Source organism: Cygnus atratus, chromosome 3 (assembly GCF_013377495.2).
Source record: "Cygnus atratus isolate AKBS03 ecotype Queensland, Australia chromosome 3, CAtr_DNAZoo_HiC_assembly, whole genome shotgun sequence".
NCBI lineage: Eukaryota > Metazoa > Chordata > Aves > Anseriformes > Anatidae > Cygnus > Cygnus atratus.
This window is the reverse complement of record NC_066364.1, coordinates 74,185,743-74,207,255: the sequence shown is the minus strand read 5'-3', so window position 1 is coordinate 74,207,255 and position 21,513 is coordinate 74,185,743. Positions and strand designations below refer to the sequence as shown.

Genomic DNA, 21,513 nt, shown 5'->3' with positions numbered 1-21,513 from the left:
TATGAACAAACTGTATATATCAAAGGTGTAAAATAATACCTACGTAGATTGGTAGCATTTTCCACAGGCATGCATATCTACAGTAGTTGCAGTAAGCATTAATTTATATCTAAGGACTGTAGAGCTGAATTCACTTTCCAGTACTCCTAAGTCACCACCAGCTCAGAGCCAGAAAGGAGGCTGAGTTGTAACATGAGTAGTTAAGACCAAATGCAAGACATCATCCCCATTTTTATGTTTTAGATAAAAGATTCAGCTCCTCCCTGTGTTTCGTTTTTTTTTTTTTTTTTTTTTTTTGCCTTTGTGTTTTTTGCCTCTGACTGTGTTTATCAAAGGAGGGAAAAATGGATACAAAACTCAACCTCTGAAGATAATTCAGCGTTATGAGTCCCATGTGCTAGGGGTTAAAGTTACAGCCCAAAATTTGGAGGACTTTCCATTCCTTAGTTTGCAATATCTGAATAGTCTAAGACTTTCTCTGAAATAATTCAGTTGCTGTCAGATCTCATGGGTCTTCCATGCGCTGAAGATGTGCCTTTATCTGTTTGATTGGTATTCCCCACTCAGTACTGACACTGGGACTCATCTCAGTTTTTAAGTCACTGTTTCTGGCCCAGGACAATAAATTCTGCAGTAGTGACCAGGTGCCTAACATCAAAACTCCACAGTTTTGAGTCACAAAATCTAAACTGTTTTCATTAACCTGATCTCTAGAGCTCGCTCCTGTCAAGTGTTATGCACTGCAGCCATGACTGAGCAAAGCATACAAGCATATGCTTAACAGAGACTTCTTTCGGTTAAAGTTCATTACATGCTGAAGTGATTTGCTTGAAAGCCAGAGTATTAGCAGCTTGCAGGATTACACCCTAACAGAAGCTTATTCTTTGCAACACAATTCCTTATGCTTTGTTAGATGATATTATATAACCCACCTCCTCACCAAAATGACTTTTACTTGTAAAGATGACAGGTTTCATTCTAAATTATATTAACATCCTTTAGTTCGAGAACTCTGAATACATTTAACCATTTTTCAAGCAATTCAGCTACCTTCAGCTCTCTTGCACCTGCTGTGCTGTTCAGCATGTCACATACACGAGCAAGTGTTTAGCTGGGTTCAATGGAAAGTAAATAGAAGACTTACAGCACAACAGGTGCAGGGAAAGGGGTTAATTAATAATCGAAGGACAAACAGTTCTGCTGAGCAAGTACCTAGCATTAGGCTTACGTGTTGATACTGAGAGAGGGGAAGTCCTTAGCTAATGAAACATAAAAAATGCAGTCGTAAAAAAATGTTTGATTTTTGAAGTTTGTGCTTAATTTCTATTAGCCACTAAAAGGTGACTTTTGCTGTATCAAAATTAAAGCAAGTCTCACCAAATTCTTGACAGAAATTTTTGGGAAAAAAGATGGTAAAGGTATTATTAGACACACTATCCTTACAATTCTCGGGAGAAAACTAAATTTTAGGAGTGAACACAGATTTTTGTACATTATTAAACAATGGATTCTTAAATAAAGGTTTATGTTTCTATTAATTAAACAAAGACAAAGGCTAACCAGCATAGTTCCCTTGACCTTACTAGAAAAATATTAATCTACATTGGAGGAAGGTATACCCTGTAAAGTCAGTTTTCTGTGTATTTTCAGAAACAAGTGCATGCTGTCAGATATACATTATCTAGTCATTTTCACTTTCTTAAGTAAGAAAGGGTGTTTTTTCTTACCAAGATGAAACTCTCTTCTTAGATACCACTTTGACATCAGCCCCTATGAGGATGTCTGGCCTGCCATTTTTGTCTACATGGTTCACCAGTCCTGTGGGACAGCCTGGTATGAACTACATTATTTATTGGTTTAATTCCATTGTTTATGCATTTGTTTATTAGGAAATATTAAGGTCATTATTTCCTAATGCACAGTCATATTTTCTCTGGAGTTTCTTTACTATGCCTGGTCTGTACAGGGCTGTCAAAAGCAGGCTGAGTTTCTTGTCCTAGCTTCTTGGTCTCCAATTCATAAAATTTAGGAACAGACAGATTAGATTAGAATAGTTTGGTTGGAAGGGGCCTACAAAGATGATCAAGTCCAACTGCCTGACCACTTCAGGGCTAATCAAAAGTTAAAGTATGATTAAGGCATTGTCCAAACATCTCTTGAACACTAATGGGGCATCAACTACCTCAGTAGGAAGCCTCTTCCAGTGTTTGTCCAGTGTAGAAATTTTTCCACAGGTCCAGTCTAAACCTCTCCTGGTGAAGCTTTGTGCTGTTCCTGCACATCCTGTGACCAGTGACCAGGGAGCAGAGACTGGCACCTCTCTGCACTTCACCTCCTCAGGAAGCTGCATAGAGCAACAAGTTTGACTTTCAGCCTCCTTTTCTCCAGACTGGACAACCCAGGTGCCCTCAGCCTCATAGGTGTCTCCTCATAGGATATGAAAGAACTCATGATATTGTCCAAACAAGTTGTTCTTCAAGTTGTTCTTCCAATACAATATATAGAAGTATAGTTTGGTTCTGAGTTGAAATTGCTTCTCAGTCAGAAGGTCGTGAAGATATTGGAGGCATTATTTTTTTTTCTTCTTTTTTACACACAAAAAAGAGAGATGGTCCATAACTACTATTTTTCAAATATATAGCTGTTGAAATTAATATAATAAACAGTTAAAATAATTCCAGGTTGGACCTTATTTTGCAAAATAAATTTGTTATCAGCATCAAAAGAAGCCGGGACAACAGGTCAAGGGATGGGATTCTCCCTCTCTATTCTGCTCTCCTGAGACCCCACCTAGAGCACTATGTTCAGTTCTGGGGCCCCCAGCAGAGGAAGGGCATGGATGTATTAGAACAAGTCCAGAGGAGAGCCAGGAGGATGCTTAAAAGGCTAGAGCACTTTTCCTCTGAAGACAGGCTGAGAGAGTTGGGGTTGTTCAGCCTGGAGAAGAGAAGGCTCTGGGAGACCTTATAGTGGCCTGCCAGTACCTAAAGGGGGCTACAGAAAAGCTGGGGATGGACTCTTTGTCAGGGAGTGTAGTGATAGGACAAGATGGAATGGTTTTAAACTAAAAGAGGGGAAGATTTAGATCGGATATTAGGAAGAAACTCTTCACCAGAGGGTGCTGAGGCACTGGAACAGGTTGCTTAGAGAAGCTGTGGATGTCCCGTCACTGGAAGTGTTCAAGGTCAGGTTGGATGGGGCTTTGAGCAACCTGGTCTGGTGGGAGGTGTCCCTGCCTGTGGCAGGCGAGTTGAAATTAAGTGATCTCTAAGGTTGCTGCCAACCCACACCATTCTTTGATTCTATAATCATTGTGCATTAAGTATGGAAATGAGTGATTTGGGAATGAAATGTCATTTCATTTATTGTCCTTTCTCTCAGCATCCATTACCACGATCAGCAGTGTCTTGGCTAAGTATCCTTCCGTTGGTGAAAGGAACTGCTCTGAATTGTGGAAAAATCCACAGATGAGTAATTGAAAGGGGAAGTGTCTCCTGGCAAAATGGAGGAACAAACATTTGGGAAACGTTTGTTGGTGTCTGCTTCATCTTAATAACTAGATGAATCTCCATGCCCTCAAAGCCTGAATATAGTCAAATATGAGGGTCTTTCTCTTCTCCTCTTCCATATTGTGAATTGGATGATTGTTTTAAATGCAGTTCTCTACTTCTGAGCGTAATTAGGTTGTTTCCATTCCTGAAAGAATGGCTGCGGCTTCAGGATTTGGGTTCAAATTTTCTACTATTTTTTTTTTTCCTCATTCTCTCTGCCCAGGTGTAAGAATTAATGGGAAAGAATTGATACCCACTTTACATTTTTCAAGTGTCTCAAGTCTCACATACAAAGTTAAAGAAATAAAAGTGAGAAAAATATTTGAAAAGGAGGACTGACAGACTTATATTTAATTTCTGAAAGTACAGATCTTCTCAACCCTCCAAAACAAGTACTTGCAGCTAGGACATTCCTGCTTCCATTAAAGCTTCCATGAGCCATGCAAGAAATGATAAAGACATGGAAAAAGTCAAACCACGTTAACGGGGTGGGGGGGAAAGAGAGAATAAAGGAAACTGATCTTTTCATGAGGGAGAAAGTTAGTAAATTGGGACTCTGGTAGCTTCTGTTCACTTCTGGGCATAGTAGTCCTTTTTCACCCTGGCAACCTTCTAATTACTTTAGAAAAATTTTACCTGATGCCTAATCCATGCCTGAATTTCCCATCTGCAAACAAAAAGATTTCTTTCATTTCAAAGGTTGTGCAGAGCTCTAATACTGGAGGATACAAAGTGTCTCAGAAGTATTCTTAATGAGCACATAAGCCAAACATAACAATTACTTTCTAACTAATTTTTAATATTACCTTAGTGAAAATACTTTTGAAAATAGATTCACTTTGCTTGCATATAATAATAATATCAAGAAGATTAAAAAAAAATAAAATAAAAATTTTAAAAATCCTGTAAAAGCAATTACTTAACAATGAATTATTTTGATGAAAAATGCAGAAACACTGAAATGTGAATATCTGGTCATTTGGCCAAAATCAAAAATAAAAATAAAAAATTCTATACATCTTGAAAAAGTGATATATATTATATATATATTTATATATATATAGGTATGTTTTTCACGATGTCATTATGGAGCATCTCAATATTTTTGAATCAAAACAATTTTTGTATTTGGTGTTTAACTGAGATTTCAGTTTAAACAGGATTATTTCTTCAATGTTGTTTGCATACCCCCCCCCCTCAGTTTTATGTTTTGATAAAATTATGTTTTCAAATTGTCAATTAGATACAGGTTTTCACTATTTTACAGGTTGAATAGATAACAATTTAAAGAAACAGTACTTTAAGCTTTTGGAAGCAGATAAGGTTATGTAATTGTGTTGTGTGAGCTGGGTAGTTTGGTTTACATTCCAGAAATTTACAAATTAAACTATGAATATTGTCAAGTATTCACACACTTTTGTCCTTGCCAAAACTTGAATGACTCAAGCAATGAGTCATACTCACTCCTCTGTTGGTTATTTTTTTCCATTTTTATTTCTCACCAAACTCATTATTTTCTAGCTTTGAACTTGAAAAGCTATGCCGATTTACTATGTCTGTAAAGAAGAACTATCGCCGTGTGCCCTACCACAACTGGAAGCATGCAGTTACAGTTGCGCATTGCATGTATGCCATACTTCAGAACAACCAGGGGCTTTTCACTGACCTGGAGGTAGGTGAGATGATTTGTATCAGTTACTAGCCTTCATTAGAGGTACCAACCATCTTATAAGTACTTTCTTTATTCTGGAGTTTTCCTGTCAGCTTGGGCAGAGTGTATATAAAGGATCTCATGGTCCCTGTACTGGAATGGGTATGAGTAGGGAGTTTGAGAAAGGAGAATTCTTCAGACTCTTAACTCCATTGTTTCCTTCATATTTTTTCATAACATTGAAGAAGTGTTAGCAGATTTCCTATAAGTCTGTGTCCACATTTTAAGGTTCTTCCTGCCCATTCACAACCACAATCTGTATTTTAATTACTCAATTAAACGTCAAATCTGTGCTGAGGTGAAGGAGACACCCTGAATCTCGGACCCTGCAAGATCTGGGAGATCCTGAGTAGGAGGACAATGGAGAAAGGCTTGTTGTTGCAGAGCTGGTTGACATATGTTAGTAAAGCAGAGCAGTAGAAAGGACAGAAAGAAAATGGTTGTCCAAATATGTTTATTGACCGGTCAACTTTTATTATACAACAGTTTTCCTTAGCATGTGTGTATCTATTTCTAAGATAACTGCAAGGACTTAGAAAAATTAGAAAAAATATACTTTCAGTAGATCACTGTGAAAGTTTTGGTAATAAAATGGAATGCTTAGAATGGTTAAATTCTATATAACATACACTGTGAAGAGCTGCCACATGTTTTTCTTCTGAATTACTGTAGGTACACTGGGAGTGCTATCTTATCAATGCTACCTGAAACTTCCAACTAGGAGAACCTGTTTTCAGTTGCTAATAACGTTGCCAAATACTAGCCATTTGAGCTGTAATTTTCCAAGTTTCCTGGCTTCGTCTGGCTGATTCATTTGGGGAAATTTCAGCCATAATTGTTTGATTCTTTTTGACAAGCATGTTAAGAGAAACCAGGTTCTTATGCAGTGTATAAGAGTAAAATAAGATTTGGTGGTCTTTCATTTGAAAATGTCTAGTTTATTCTGCTTTCAAGCAGCGACTTGAAAATTGGCACTGAAATAGGAAAGTGGCATTTACCATGCAAGTGGCAAAGTTGTCCAAGTTTGAAAAAATCAATGTTTCTTTAACAAAACAAAACAAAACAAACAAAAAAAAAAACCTGTGGATTTGCACCCTCAGGGAATATTTAAAGGTCTTATAACTTTCAGTGCTAACCAAGTAGCAAACCCCATCTTTTGCAGAAAGGGTGGTTAGGCATTGGAACAGGCTGCCCTGGGTAGAGTTCCCATTCTTGGAAGTACAGAAGAGCCATATGGATGTGGCGCTTAGGGACATAGAATAGTGGTGGACTTGGTAGTGTTAGGTTGATGGTTGTACTTGATGATCTTGAGGGGTCATTTCCAGTCTAAATGATTCTATGATTCTTGAGAATTGAGTGAGAGGGACTGGGAGAGAAAAAGAGGCAGCTGTTAAGAGACATGGAAACAGTCTCTTAGCCAAGAGACTGCCAAGCTCCAGCCAGCCTCCACCTATTCAAATGCCTTACCCCTGTCTATGTTTCAGCTCCTTTTGGCAGTCTCCTCTCTTGAGACTGGAGAAATATACAGCAAGAATACAGGAAGCTACTAAAGGAAAATTTGGGAAACTAGGATGGGCTTGTCTCAGGTGAGGGATGGTGCCGTGAATCTAGATAGACTTCGAGATGGGGAGAGCAGTATTGAATCTATCTAGCAGAGCACTATTGAATCTATCTAGCAGAATCTAGATATACTTAGAGATGGGGAGAGCATTGTAAAAGGGACTGTGATCTAGAGACAAACAGATCCAACAGGTAAGAGTGGTCAAAGAGTTGGGATCCAAGCAGGGAAGATGGGTTCATGGTGAAAAGCACTGGAATTAGGCACTGTATTTCAGAACAACAGATAAGAATGACGTCCCGAGAAGTGTGGACTGGGATGAGCTAGACAAAGAGAACTATCTGGGACAAGGAGACAGACTGATGAAGGCTGTAAGACTGGAAAAAATGCAGGTTGTAAAGGATGCAACAGGAGAATTAAACTTATGGGGCAAGACAGAAAAGCTTATGTCTGCTAGATCTGATATATAGCACAAAGGACTCTGTGTACTTTTTGAAGACAGTGTAATTCTAGTGCAACACTTACAGTATTTTGGGAAGAGAGTGACATCTAGGGGCAGGAAATACATCTTACTTTTCTTGTTTCTCTCTCTCTCTCTCTCTCTCTCTCTCACACACACTCACTTTTTAATAGCGAAAAGGTCTTTTAGTTGCATGCCTATGTCATGACCTGGATCACAGAGGTTACAGCAACAGCTATCTTCAGAAATTTGATCACCCTCTAGCTGCTCTCTATTCCACATCAACAATGGAACAGCACCACTTCTCGCAGACTGTGTCCATCCTGCAGGTAGGATTGTTGTAATTGTATCTTCTGTGCACTAGAGTCTGGTGTTGGAAATAGGAGTCACATCATTAGCGAGTAGATTTTCGGAAGCATGCCTATTTTTATTTCTGGACTGTAGTGCTCATCTATAAGTGTGTAAGAAGTATTTGCCTTGATTTATTACAGCAAACCTAGCTCCCAGGCATTCAATATTAGCAACCCAAGCATTCAATAATAGCACAAAACATAGCTTTCCCAAAATCTCGATGTTATAGAAATACAGTGCATTTGAAGGTCTATACTTATGGTCTTCCCTTGAGTTGTCAGTTTCTGGATCAATAAGGATTTCTTCTACAACCCTATGGAACAGGAACTTTGAAAATGAAAAATCAGTTTCTCATCAGTTTCTCAGTTTCTTAGTTACATATTTTCAGTAAAATGTGCTTCAACAAAGTCTTCAACTGTCCTGAATTTTTTAACAAAAACTAAAGAACTGTCAAAAGTCTGTATGAGAAGCTTGAAAACCTGCTGTAATAAATTCCATGAACATTAAATATGTGGCATGAAGTATGCATAAATTCTTTACATGGGAGCAAATGTTAATTTTGCACGCATGAAAAGTTTCAGCTTGTTTCATTATGTTATCACATGTTTTTTTGTTCTTCAGCAATTGGAATAAAATGAGTAAGGTAATATTCTGTGATAGTTCCTACTACAAGGTAAATTGTCTGTATGTTTAATTACCAGAAAAGTAGAGGAAAGCATGCAAATACATTTTGGGAAATCAAAGTGTGTTGCTGACACACAGATATTTTCTCATCAGTGAAAAATTTGTTCATTGTCAGTTAGAAGACTGAGAACTCTCACCAGTGAAACAGCTGCCAGTTCATGACATACTTGTGCTAGCTGTTTTTAATTTACTGTGCACACACCTGATGCATAGCCTTGCCATACTACTGTGCCACTAATTCCTTGTTAACTTTTCTTTCTTTCTGGTCTTTCAGGGGGAAGATATTTCTTTTCTTAAATACCTAATCACCTTTTAGAAAACATACATATTCTGTATTGTATTCAGAAGCACACCTTGTGATATTATGGTTTTAGGTATCATACACATTTCGTCAGAGAATGGAAGCTTTATCTCTGAATATTCCTCCATGTGGGAGGGTGTAATTGAATCCTTCAGTGGCGGTATGGCATTAGATTTTTAGTATTCATTCTTCATGTGAGTTCGTGCACAGTGAGCAAGTTCCTCAGTCAGTAACGCTTCTCTGTCACTCTGTGGCTATGTGAAGCAGACTTTGGTCATTCTTTAATAACCATTATGCATTTTTCCTGCAGAAATGGTGCAATTGATGAAAGTTCCATTTGCTAAGAAGGTGGGGAACCCTTTTGCTTCCCTGCTACCTGTTAGCCTTGACTGTCACAGCCAAGTGTATGTGAGGAAAGGCGGATAAGTGGTCAGGGCTACAGAGTGGATTCAGACACTGACTATCCAGGTGCCAATAGGTGATATTTAGCAGCAAAGGCAGATGAGAACAGCCTTTTGGACTTGCTGTTTTTTCAACTGAATCAAAAAGTCTTTCTGTATACTTCCAGGACTGTTAAGGAAAAAAGAAAAAGAAAAACAAAAACCAATCCAACCCTTTATGATTTATCTCAATGAGTTTTAATTTTTTGTTAATAACCTGTAGGACTTTTCACTGTTTGAAACTTTATAGGTGCTTTGATTGTCCACTTGTAATTCTGTTGTATACCATACTTACAGAAGATTCTGTTCACTAGCTCTAGCTCAGTGGAGAAAGAATAAAATCTTAGGAGCTGTACTTTGTACGTAGTTCTCAAAAGTCTATGTGGCATGCTCAGAGCCAGCAGCTTCTATTGGTACTTAATATAATCTTTTCTTTTTTTTTTTTTTTGTCCTAGTAGAATGAACAGGACTTGTCACAGCAGTCTTTGTCTTATTGCAGCTTCTAAAGCCTAGAAGTGATACCTCCCAGTCTAGCATAATTTAAGTAGTAGGGTGAATAGCATGTTATGCAGCAAGGTTGGGGAGTACAGAGTTCCCAAAACCCCAAATCATGGAAATAAATAACAGTAATTTCCTGGTTCCAAAGTGTTGATGATGGGTTAAAATGTTCTGAGCTTCTTTTTTAACATCATGTACTGCAGCTTAGGAGGCTGTCAAAGGAGCATTGAGACAGACGGATTGTATTTTCTATTCATTATTCACAATAAATCTACTTCTCCAAGTAAAAGTGTTGGGAAATGACATTTATGTTCCGGATGGTGAGAGAAACCAAGCCTATTTGTACCATAGAGGAATTATTTTGAAAAAATTATGTAAATGCTTGACGAAAGTCAGGGAAACTTTTGATGAGCTTCAGCCCAAATGCCAATTAAATGTCAAAACACATCTGAATTTGTTATATTTTAATAATATTTTCTGTTTTTGAATGTCCACACCTTGACATGGCTGGTTCATTCTTTCTTATTTTTCTCTGTTTCCTTTCAACAGTAGGAAGACTTTTGACAAGTTGCTTTCAAAAGCTTAGAGACAGCAAACAGTGTTGACTTGAAATGTGTTACAGCTTTATGAGTGATCACACTGCATGGATATTGTCAGTTAAAAGTGCAGTCATACATAGTGGAAACTGAAAAGGGATGAAAGTGACATGTTGCCAGAGCCTCCATAGTGGAAGACATTGTCTTTAGTTTATCGGTCAGTCAATTTATGGTTGAACAAAGCAGGTTTTTTTTCCCCTAAATGATTTTATACGTTAACATACTGAAATTAACTTTATTTCTAAAGAGAAAATTGTATCAATAAATGAAGCAATTGCAGGCACATGTCATTGGCAACACCGTCATACTAAAATCTTTTAGAATTTTAAATTGGATATTTCTTCTTCTGTATTACTTATTATGCAATATCAAAAATTGTTCTTTAGAGTGAATCAGACATTCAGTTTACCAGCTTGGCAGTGCAATACTCTGGATCAGGATTAAATCACAAGTTCCCAAGCTAATAGTGTCTGGAAGTGCAGTACATGTAGTGCTTATAAATCACAGCAGAAAAAGCTATCATTTCTCTCTGTTAATACCTTCAGGCTTCAGAAGGAGCAGTCCCCAAAGCAAATCAGTGGTTTAGTCATAGGTTTCATGACAGCATTTAAAAACCAAAGATAAAAAATGGGAATTTCAGGCTGTCAACATCTGAATTTGCAGCAAAAATTGTCATTGGGCTGTAGAACTGTTGTAACCTGTCTGGTGAAGTAATGACTGAAATCATCTCAGAATTAGAGCTTGTGCTTTTTATTGGTTTTTTACTTTTTCATAGCTGGAAGGGCACAATGTCTTCTCCAATCTGAGCTCCAGTGAATATGAGCAAGTCCTTGAGATCATCCGGAAAGCCATCATTGCTACAGACCTTGCCCTGTATTTTGGAAATAGAAAACAGCTTGAAGAGCTGCATCAAGCGGGAGCATTAAACCTTAAGAACCAAGCACACAGGTAAAGCAGCAAACCAGATTTAGTTCACTAGGGCACTAGTCTTAGAAAGAAAAACCTTTCTTTTCACAGAACACAACCAGAAATTGTAAGAGGAAAAAAAAAAAAAAAAAAAAAAACTATTCTCTGTAGGCAGAGATCTTACAGATGAGATTTCAAACACCAACTTTGTGTAAAATATGTAATCATATGTATATATATATTTATATTTGCATGTCACTAGCTTTGGATTTCATCTACACAGTTCACTGATAGCTTATCTGCACCAGGAAGTTAGTGCATAGGCAGTTAAGTAGTGGGGAAAAAAAAAGAAAAAAGTGCAATAATCATTTCATTTCATTCTTATGTCAATACATTTATTTTTCTGTAAGCATGCTTTCTGAAAGATTAGTCCTGACTAGAAGCAAAGTCACTTCCACTTCACTGTTGGATGGGAAAAAATCAAGTCCTTTGTAATCATTTTGCCTCTCTATAAAGCAGCTAACAACACCAGAACATAATTTAATAGCCAAATCAGCTACCGATTTCACATAACTTTCTGTTTTGATGAAACATTTGTCTCCAGAAAAAATCCCTAAGTCAAACAGAGAAACAGGAAAGAATTCTGGTCAATTCTCAACCTTTGTGAATTATGATTGTTCTAAGTTTTAAAACTATTCAAAATAGACAAATATTCATATTCATATAGACATGAATCTTTTTGTCCACATAAGCAAAACATAATGTACCCTGGATGGCAGATATGTCTCATAACAGGGTTGATTAAAGTGCTCACTCAGCACTACAGTTTAGTGGGTGTCATTTGTAGTAGGGTGATGGTTGGACCAGATGATCTTGAAGGTGTCTTCCAACCTTAATGATTCTATGATTCTGTACCATACACCCTTGATAGCTTCTTTACTGGAAAATGGCTTTGATCTAAGGCAGAGAAAAAATGGAGAGGTGAGATAGGAGTATATTGAGTCATTCTGATTCTTTTCAGAAAGAACTTTGGAATTTGGATCTTCTTTAACTGTTTGAGGAATTTAAAAGGTTTTGCTGGTAGTTCTGAATACATTATCTCAACACAGTTTAATACTTAAGCTTAAATAAAAGCTTAAGCTTTTATTAAAAGCTTAAGTCACAGTATGGAATTGAAGTTTAACAGGCTTGAGTAAGCCTCAAAATCTTAAAGGTATATTAGGTCCTGATAACCTCAAAATGAAACTTATGAGGAATCTTGAACTTAGCGGTTATCAATTTTGAATATTGCACAACTATTTAGTATATGATTGAATATTTTATCATGTTTAAAATTTTTACCCTGCCTGCCCCCTTTAACCATTTTCAGTGCAAAACCACATGCCCTGTGATACAGCATTCGTTGGTAACGTGGCTAAAGAATCCAAGGCTTCTACTTGGTATTGTACAATAAAAATAATGTAATAGGATGTTAAATTTGGCCCTTATGTGGCTGATAAATCCTCTTTTATAACTCACAGAATTTGTACTTTGCCTTTTATCTATTCTTTACATTGTGTATTTGTGTATTTCAATGGTAATTTGTCTATTGATACAGCTTCTATGACTGCCATCACATTGTCATGAAAGTTAGCAAGTTGTGTGCTTTTTTTCATGGGATAGGTATTAACAAAGATGCAGGTGTCTATCAGATGGAAATCACATTAATTCATTCATTAATTTGACAGTTTTCTTTATAAGACACAAACAATAGATTCAAGGAGTAGTAGAGAAGTGCTAGAAAACAAAACACAAAAACTCTTACTTTTAGTAATGACCGTTACAATCCTACCAATCCTCTTCAATTATTCTGTGAATAGGCTCGTCAGTGTACAGGATGGAATTGTGTGTGGGAGTCTTGTCCTGTTAGGAGGAGAATTCATTCCAAAAAAAGCAATGACTTCTCTTTTAATATACCATAGGTGTACTCTGATTATTGCAGTATTAGGGCTGTTGTGGAGACCTCACTCTTTAAAGCAGACCTTACATTTAGATCAACAACACAGTTTGCTAAGGCAGTTCTTGAATAATTTCTCAGACAGAAACTGAGACAGAAGATCCAGTCACTGGCTGTTGCCAGAAGTAGGAAAAAGTAAAAAATACTTTTGAGAAGAAGTAAAGGAAGAAATAAGAGCTTACTTGTAAATGAAGATCTTTGAGATAAAACCACTTTTTCTTCTTTTTGTAATCTGTGTTCATTTCTCTTTAAATAATGGAAAGAAATGCAGCAACAGGATATGCCATCTTTCTATTTATAGACTTGTACTGTATTCTCAAAAAATGAAGTAGAGGTACAGGAGTGTTTTGAGAGGCATTCTTGTGTACATTCCTATAATTCTGCAGATGAACTCTGGTTGCAAACAATGAAGTAATACAGGGTATATAAAATAATTTGTGTGATGCCTTACCTGTAAATCATAAACAAGTGGGGAGGAAACAAGCAAAGTGGGAGAAAATTTGTAGTATTTATACTTTATTGCTGATTGAACTGAGCAAGGGCAAATAAAAACCTTGGGATATGGTAATTAAGTCTTTACCAAACTTACAATTTCATGTTATTTTATTCTAGAGATAGAGTGATTGGTCTGATGATGACTGCTTGTGATTTGTGTTCTGTAACAAAGCTGTGGCCAGTTACCAGACTGACAGCCAATGATATATATGCAGAGTTCTGGGCTGAGGTATGTGCATTTTTGTTTTCTCACTTTATTTTATAAAAGAAAATATCTGGGTAGGAAAATAATAATAATTTAAAAAATAGAAAAATAAAAAAAAATTCAACAGCTAAATGTTTTCATAACATATTCGTTTTAAAGATTGTTCTTTGCAGCTGGCATGTGTTTTGTTGTTTACTTGGAAACTATTTAAAGAGCTAAGTTAGCTTCCTAAGTTTCAGGCATCAATTTTTCTCTCTGTTAAAGATGAATTTAGAAATTATGTCCTAACAGAACATACAAGAAAATCTGTTTCTTCTTAGAGTCACTAAGAGCAATGTTGTGAAGGATCTATTTGTATTCTAGAAATCCAAAATATGAAAACAGCTTCCGGGCCAGCTGCCTTAAAACACACTTATAAAGCTGCAGTATGAATCCAGGAAATGCTAAAGCAAATATGACAGTCCTTTCAATTTTTCTGATCCCAGCATTTGCATCTTTGTGACCCAGCTCAACAACTGTGTCTCAAAGAGAGAGAGCTGATTTTTAATATAGTGAATGTTACTCCACAGATAAGATGTACTGAGAATTGACACATGACATTGAGTTGTAATCATATGCAGAAATAAAGATACAATCTCTAACATTTCTTATGCTCAGGATGAAATGATTTAATCATTTAATTCTTAAAGTGAAAAAGTGACTAGGGGTATAAGGAATAAGTTCTGAGCATGTTGCATACAGTTGAATTGTGTGGTTTTAGAAGATATGTTGTATTTTCAAGACTGTTATTGTACGTGTGTATCATAGTGTCCTTTTCTCTTATGTGCCGTGTGGAAGACTAAAGAATTCAGTGGGCTTATTTCTGTTTTATATAGGTGTAAAATGGAAATCAGGCCCACAGATTTGATGTAGCATGCATATAATGTGGAGATTTCTGTTTTGCATGTTGCATGTTTATTAAGAAATTCAAGATGTGCATGGCATGTCTTTGTTTTCTTTATTATTATTATTATTTAAATTTTCTAGATCTTTTAGTTATGAACACATCAGTCTACGATAAGATGTTTAAAACAAACTTTTTGAGCTCAAAGATGTAGTTCAGTATTCACTTTCTAAAATGTCAGCACTGGAAAGTGAGTGTTTTTATGAGCAATATAACGGAGGCATAACGTTGATGTACTTCACTAATTACATGCTCAACTTGTTTTGCTTACAAGACTTTAAAATAATTAAAAAAATAAAATAATTTTTCTCAAGTCTTGTGAACTGAGTGGAAAGTGAAGGATCAAGTTGACTTTTCTTACTCAGCAATATTAGAGATGGAATTATGGACATAACTGAGCCTGCACAGACTTTAAGTTGTTTTGTTATTCAAGTTAATAAAGGTGCATCTTATATTATATTGCTGCTTCATGGAACAAATGTAGATTAGACGTTTTTGACAGAAATGGAATTCTTTATTTGCTATTTTGCTTCATCCGCTTTAAGAGATTAAGTGATATATAACAGAAGTTGGATATGTTGTGATCCATTCAGGATAGCTGACAAATCAACCATAGGTCTAAATGCTTCTGTAAACCAGGAAACCAAGTCAAACATAGGGAAAATTCTAGGAAGGCTATATGAATATAAAGATTAGATTGAATTTCACTCCAGAAATTGTTACATAATGGGGGGGGATGGGGGAGGTAAATTCTATACACAGGACACAATGTTGTTCCTAATTACTACTTGAGTTCATAATCTTAATATGTGGAATGAATTAATCAGAGTCTTTTTATAATGTTTCTTCTTTATGTAATTGTTAAATAATAACTGCAGAAGAGTTTGCAGCAATTTTGTTGTAAGTCACTCTGATCTTTCTTCATTGAATGAAGCCAAGTATATAGCTAGTGTTTTCAGCTAAGATTTACCTTGCTATCACTTCAGTATGAATCTTTAGCACAGTCGTACAACTTGAGCAAAGTAATACATTTGGTGATCAATTGTATAGGATCATATAAGTTTGTGTCTTCTGCGATTTTTTTGTGAGATATGAGACACTAGGTAGTTATTAAACATCCTGTTGTGTTTTCTGAAGTGACTTGCTATAAGCCCTCCATTTCTATAGCTGCCCTGCAAGTATGATATGAACATGTTTGTTAAGAATTTCTTTAACTTTCTGATCATGCTCATAACAATGAGTTTAAAAGCAGTAATTTTTATGGCAAGCTTTGTCTAGCAGTGTATCACATATATGTTTGCACACAGTGAACACACACACATTAAAAAAACAAAACAAAAAAAAAACTTGTATTTCTAGTACTTGTTTTCCAGCTAAACACAAGAAAATACTTTTTTACTGTGAAGGGTAGTCAACCGCTGGCATTGGTGGCCTGGAGTGGTTGTGGTGTCTCATCATATTCAAAACCTGAATGGACAGTCCTGGACAACTCACTGTAGCTTACCTTTCTGGGGTGGGTGAGTGAGGTGGATTGGGTGATCCCAAGAGCTTCCTTCCAATCCAAACAACTCTTTGATTCTGTGATACCTTTTTCTTTCAAGGTAGAATGATGAACATAATTCTGAGATTTTTTTTTTCAGTTTGGGCATAATCAGCCAGAGGCTGAATAGTTTCCTCAAAGCTCACTTTTAGAGTTTTCCGGACAGTTGATATTATGTTAAACAAAGCCCATATCATATGATGCTAAATGGTTTAGTGTTGAGGGTCTTAGCACTGAGAGTATGGTAGCTGCAGACAGTCCCGAATAATCAATAACAGTACTTAAAAATATATATATAAATAAATAAATTAAATGTTATTTACTGGAAGCACACAAAAAACAAATATGCTTACAGTTGCTAAACAGCAATTCGCTGACTTTCTTTGCAAGTTTTGACAGTAGAATGTCTAACAGAGACTAGATTTAATAAGTCTATCATCTAACTACTTGATGAGACAAATATTGTTCACAAGAGGATAGTACAGACAGACAGTACTTCAGAAGTGGGTTCCTGATTACATCACTCATTGGTTGACTGCAGCAGGACCATAATCAATACCTGATATCAGGCCACATATGCAAGGGGAAAAAAAATCCATAAGCTCACACAAGCTCTCATCTTTTCTACGCTCCAGGTAGTTGCAAGGCAGTAAAATAGAAAGGTGGTCATTAACGGCTCTACTTAGACCAGAATCATTTTTTTGTATTGCAAACTTCTCTTTGAGTATAGGTGCCAAAATCCTCCCTTGGAAGGGACTTGGGCATTGGTGCTTGGAATTTGTCATGATAAAATCATATGAGAAAGGAGTAACAACTTGTCTTCTAGACATGCCTTCACTAACTGTGGCAGAAACAGACCATTTATTCAAGGAATGTACCAAGCTTTCAGCTAAACATCTGTAAGCTAAATCTCATAGTAAAGTATACAAATAGACAAATATGATATTAGCAGATATCCTGCCTAAACTTTCTCCCTTACTCAGGTTAGTGATTTGAAGATTACATTGCCTCCTTGCATTGACTCTGGAAGCCCAGAAAATAGCAGCAGCTAAAAGCAACCATTGCTGCAGCTGTTGTTGCCTTTATAACCTCAAGATTAAGCATCTATGATGTTTCCACAATGCAGCTGAAGCATAAGTCTATTTGAAAATTTCAACTTTTTACAGAAGTTAGCCAGTTACTTATGGATTTGTAAGAAGTAAACATGTTCAGGCCCAGTATACTGTTCAGAAATGTGTATTGGCTGCTCTGTGAAGGAGACAGTTTTCTCTTACACGTTACATCGATCTGGTTTTTGGATATACTGCTTTTTCCCAGTATTCCTCTTATGCATGTAGAATAATTAGTGTACTTAAGAAGGCTGTTTGACAGGCAGCTTTGTAAAAATATGCTCCTCATCTCTGGTCAAAAAGACTGGATTGTTGACAAAGAGGGTGCATTATAAATTCATCTGCTTTACTCAGCTTTGCCTTGGTTGGGTGAATTATGTTCTTCATTGTATTATAGCACTTTACATGGATAACGTTTTCAAAGGTGAGACTAACTATGAATAGAACTGGCCAATCTGATGTATTTTATGCCATTTCTATTGTTATTTGTTTCTTTCTTTCTGCCAATTGCCTTTTATTATGGATAGGCCCTTGCAAACAAGGACAATATGTGTACATTGACTCAAAAAATTGATTTTCAGGATCTGTTATTTATATTATTGCTTAGGCGAATATATAAAATGAGACTCTCCTTAGGCAGTTTTCTGAGATTGCCTTAGACTGGTACGTTGCATTACTTTTAATTCTGGAGTTTTAGATCCATATGCATTAGAACATGGAATAATCCTAATCTCTCTCTTTGCTTTTCTCCAGGGTGATGAAATGAAGAAAACGGGTATTCAGCCTATTCCTATGATGGACAGAGACAAGAAAGATGAAGTCCCTCAGGGTCAAGTATGAACTCTCTCTGTAAAATCATACATGTTTTATAGCATTAATAAAACATGTATGAAAAAAACATTTCATATATTACCATATATTGCATTTGATGTCAGGGTATGTGAGCTGCTGAATTCTATGCTTTGTATGCAAAATGTTTTTTTATTATTTTTTATTGTTTTATTTAACAGTGGAAAACTCATTTTCAAAGACATTACTGAAATGATAGTAAACTTTTTGCTGCTGTCCTGAATTACATACCTATACATGTTATACATGTTACTGTATAAGATAGCTCCACTTCCTATAACATGATAAGGCTTCAGGAGTGATTTAGATATGATACAATATTTCTGCCATGAAAATCGCCATGAAATTTCAATGAGAAAAATGAAGTCTGTCTTCTGATTATATCTTAATACTCTTTTTATTCTTGTAATTCCCAATGCAGTGATTTCCAGCTTGTTATCACTCTTACTTCTTTCCCCTTAATAAAAACTCTGTGGAGTGGTAGCAGAACTGTAAATAGTTAAAATACTAGCTTGAAAAGCTTTTGGATACAATATATTCTTTCTTGTATGGTAAGTGTTTGTAAAAGGAGGTAACAAATACTTAGGAATTGTGGTCTTATCCTTACATCAAGTACAATTTTGAAGAAGTATCAAAAAAACAAAAACAAAAACAATCAAAAAACAGACAAAAAAAAACAAAAAAAATTCTGAAAACGCAGAGGGTCATGAATATTGACCAAAGATTTGAAAAGGCAGGTGTCTCTTTTCTGGCATATGGTCAAGTATTTAACACATCATGACATTTTAATGTGCAATTTGGGGCAGGTGAGCGTTGGTATTGGCCAATAGCACATGTGTTAAAGACTATCTGCAAGATAAATGAGCAACAAATCATAGAATCCTACCTGGAATTGTTTTAGTTGGAAGGGACATAAAAAGATCATCTAGTTCCAACCCCCTGCCATAGGCCGGGATGCCACCCACTAGATTAGGTTGCTCAGGGCCTCATCTAACCTGGCCTTGAACACCTCCAGGGTTGGGCAATCCACAACCTCTCTGGGCAACCTGCTCCAGTGCCTTACCTCCCTCTAAGTGAAGAATTTTCTCACAACATCTAATCTAAATCTTCCTTCTTTTAGTTTAAAACCATTCCCCCTTGTCCTGTCAATATCTGATTGAGCAAAGAGTCGTTCTCCATCTTTTTTGTAAGTCCCCTTTAAGTTCTGAAAGGTCACAATGAGGTCACCCTGGAGCCTTCTCTTCTGTAGGCTGAACAGCTCCAGCTCTCTCAGCCTTTCTTTGTAGGAGAGGTGCTCCAGCCCTTTAATCATCTTTGTAGTAGCCCTCCTGTGGACCTGCTGTAACAGCTCCTTGTGGTGGGGGCTCCAGACCTGGACGGAGTACTCCAAGTGGAGTCTCACAAGGGCAGAGACGAGGGGGACAATCACCTCCCTTGACCTGCTGGCCACACTTCTTTTGATGCAGCCCAGGAGGCAGTTGGCTCATGTTGAGCTTTTCGTCCACCAGAACACCCATGTCCTTCTCTGCAGGGCTGTTCTCAGTGAGTTCTTCTCCCAGTCTGAACTTCTCTCTTGGATTTCCCTGGCCCAGGTGCATCACTTTGCACTTTGACTTGTTGAACCTCACTAGGTTAATGCAATCCCACTTCTCTGGCTTGTCCAGGTCTCTTTGGATGGCATACCTTCCTTCTATTATATCTACTACACCACTCAGCTTGGTGTCACCTGCAAACTTGCTGAGGGTGCACTTGATGCCACTGTCTATCAGTCCCACAAAAGACTAAATGGGATTTCTGGAAAGGATGTGAAGTTTCTTTCTCAAGTATTTTTAATATCTGTCAAAGTGGTTGTTGAAAAAATCTACAAGGGCATCAATTACTTGGTGATATGTGGTAAGATAACACAGGAGATTAGTTGCCAATGACCAAACTCAGACACTGGTGATCACCAGCAATTGCCTGTGCTACCCTTTGCAAGTTCTGGGACCTTCCTGAGACACAGTGTAAAGGATCAGTATCATATAACGTATATGTCTTAGGAAAATTTTAAGGAATACTTAAAGTGATGTTAGTAAAGTCATGTAGGACAACTCAAGGAAAAAGCAGTTTGTCCCTGTAGCAGGATAGAGATCTTCACAGACTGTTTTTCTTTGAGATTTCGTAAAGGAGAGATTGGGCATGAATGATTTGCAGTGAGCTATAGAAGTACCATGAGAATCACTGTTCTTTTTTTTTTTTTTTTTTTTTTTTTTGGTACTGGTAACTCTTGCTAAAGCTACAGTAACATCAAATTCTGAGAAGTCAATGACACCTTTTCAATTCAGTGATTGCTAGAAGTTTAAACTTAGCTAAAAGTTTTTGCTGTTTTACAAATTTGACTATTGCTTTCACTTGTTCCTGGCTAAAATACTCATGTTCAGATTTTCAAATATTTGTGATTTTAGGCCAATACTTCTTCATTATTCTTTTGGATAACTACATACATTGCTTTTTGACATTCCTTTAAAAATAAACAAAAGGAATATGTGAGGAGTTTCTTGAGGATAAGCAATAAGTAGTGTATTTTAAGAGCCTCAATTGTCTGTTTCTCAAAGTGTTTGTGTATTGATTTTCCTGAGCACAAATACGTAGCAAAATGTGCAGCATTTATTGCTTTTTTCTGCTTTTCCTAGGGAGAATAGGTATTTTGTAAACATAAATTCAAGAAGAAAAAAGGTCTTTGAGTCAGCTGTTTTGGGCAAACAAGAAAGCTAGCTCTTCTTTGTTTGTGTGAACAAAGAAAAGCAAATGGTCTGTTGTCTATTTATATACATATATACATACATATACATATAGGATTTTATTTACTTTTAGTGGCCTCTGAGACTTTAATTGTCAATGGCTATCACTTACAAAGCATTTCATGAACTGTGAAGGGAACGATAATTTTAAAATAAACTAGAAACAACAAACTATCAAAAATGCTGTAGATTAATTACTTGTTAAGCAAGACTAAGGAAATTTTTATATTCTGAAAAATAACCCTGTATGTTATCTCATATTTTAGCATTAAAATCTATTACTCTTATTATAGTGAGGAATTGGCATTAATTTATTAAATTCATATGTCAAGTGTAAGCCTAGTAGGAGAAGAAACATTTTTCTGTACTTGGTTTATTCTTCCACACACTGTATTAGTTATCTTTGAACATCTTGAAAAGTACATGGTATTACAGTACATATAGTACTTACTCTTCTGGGTATTTACGAAAGAATTGTTAATGGGGTGAAAGTACAGGTCTAAGAAGTAAGCTATTTTTTTTCTCTTTTAAAGAGAAGTA

The 21,513-nt window shown here is 36.4% G+C and overlaps 1 protein-coding gene across 5 annotated transcripts in view; it reads left to right on the top strand.

The window, feature by feature from the left end:
- Positions 1–21,513, top strand: part of PDE10A (phosphodiesterase 10A) — a 187,103-nt gene that overhangs the window by 151,776 nt on the left and 13,814 nt on the right. The window contains exons 15-20 of one of the 5 annotated variants that reach the window (XM_035538403.2): positions 1,750–1,833; positions 5,073–5,223; positions 7,454–7,609; positions 10,926–11,098; positions 13,665–13,776; positions 18,098–18,178. In XM_035538403.2, the coding sequence (XP_035394296.1) occupies positions 1,750–1,833; positions 5,073–5,223; positions 7,454–7,609; positions 10,926–11,098; positions 13,665–13,776; positions 18,098–18,178 (757 nt within the window). Of the gene's footprint in view, positions 1–1,749; positions 1,834–5,072; positions 5,228–7,453; positions 7,610–7,771; positions 7,913–8,589; positions 9,159–10,925; positions 11,099–13,664; positions 13,777–18,097; positions 18,179–21,513 lie in introns of those variants that run through there. The other 4 variants (XM_035538405.2, XM_035538406.2, XM_035538407.2 and 1 more) reach the window with 4 other exon arrangements.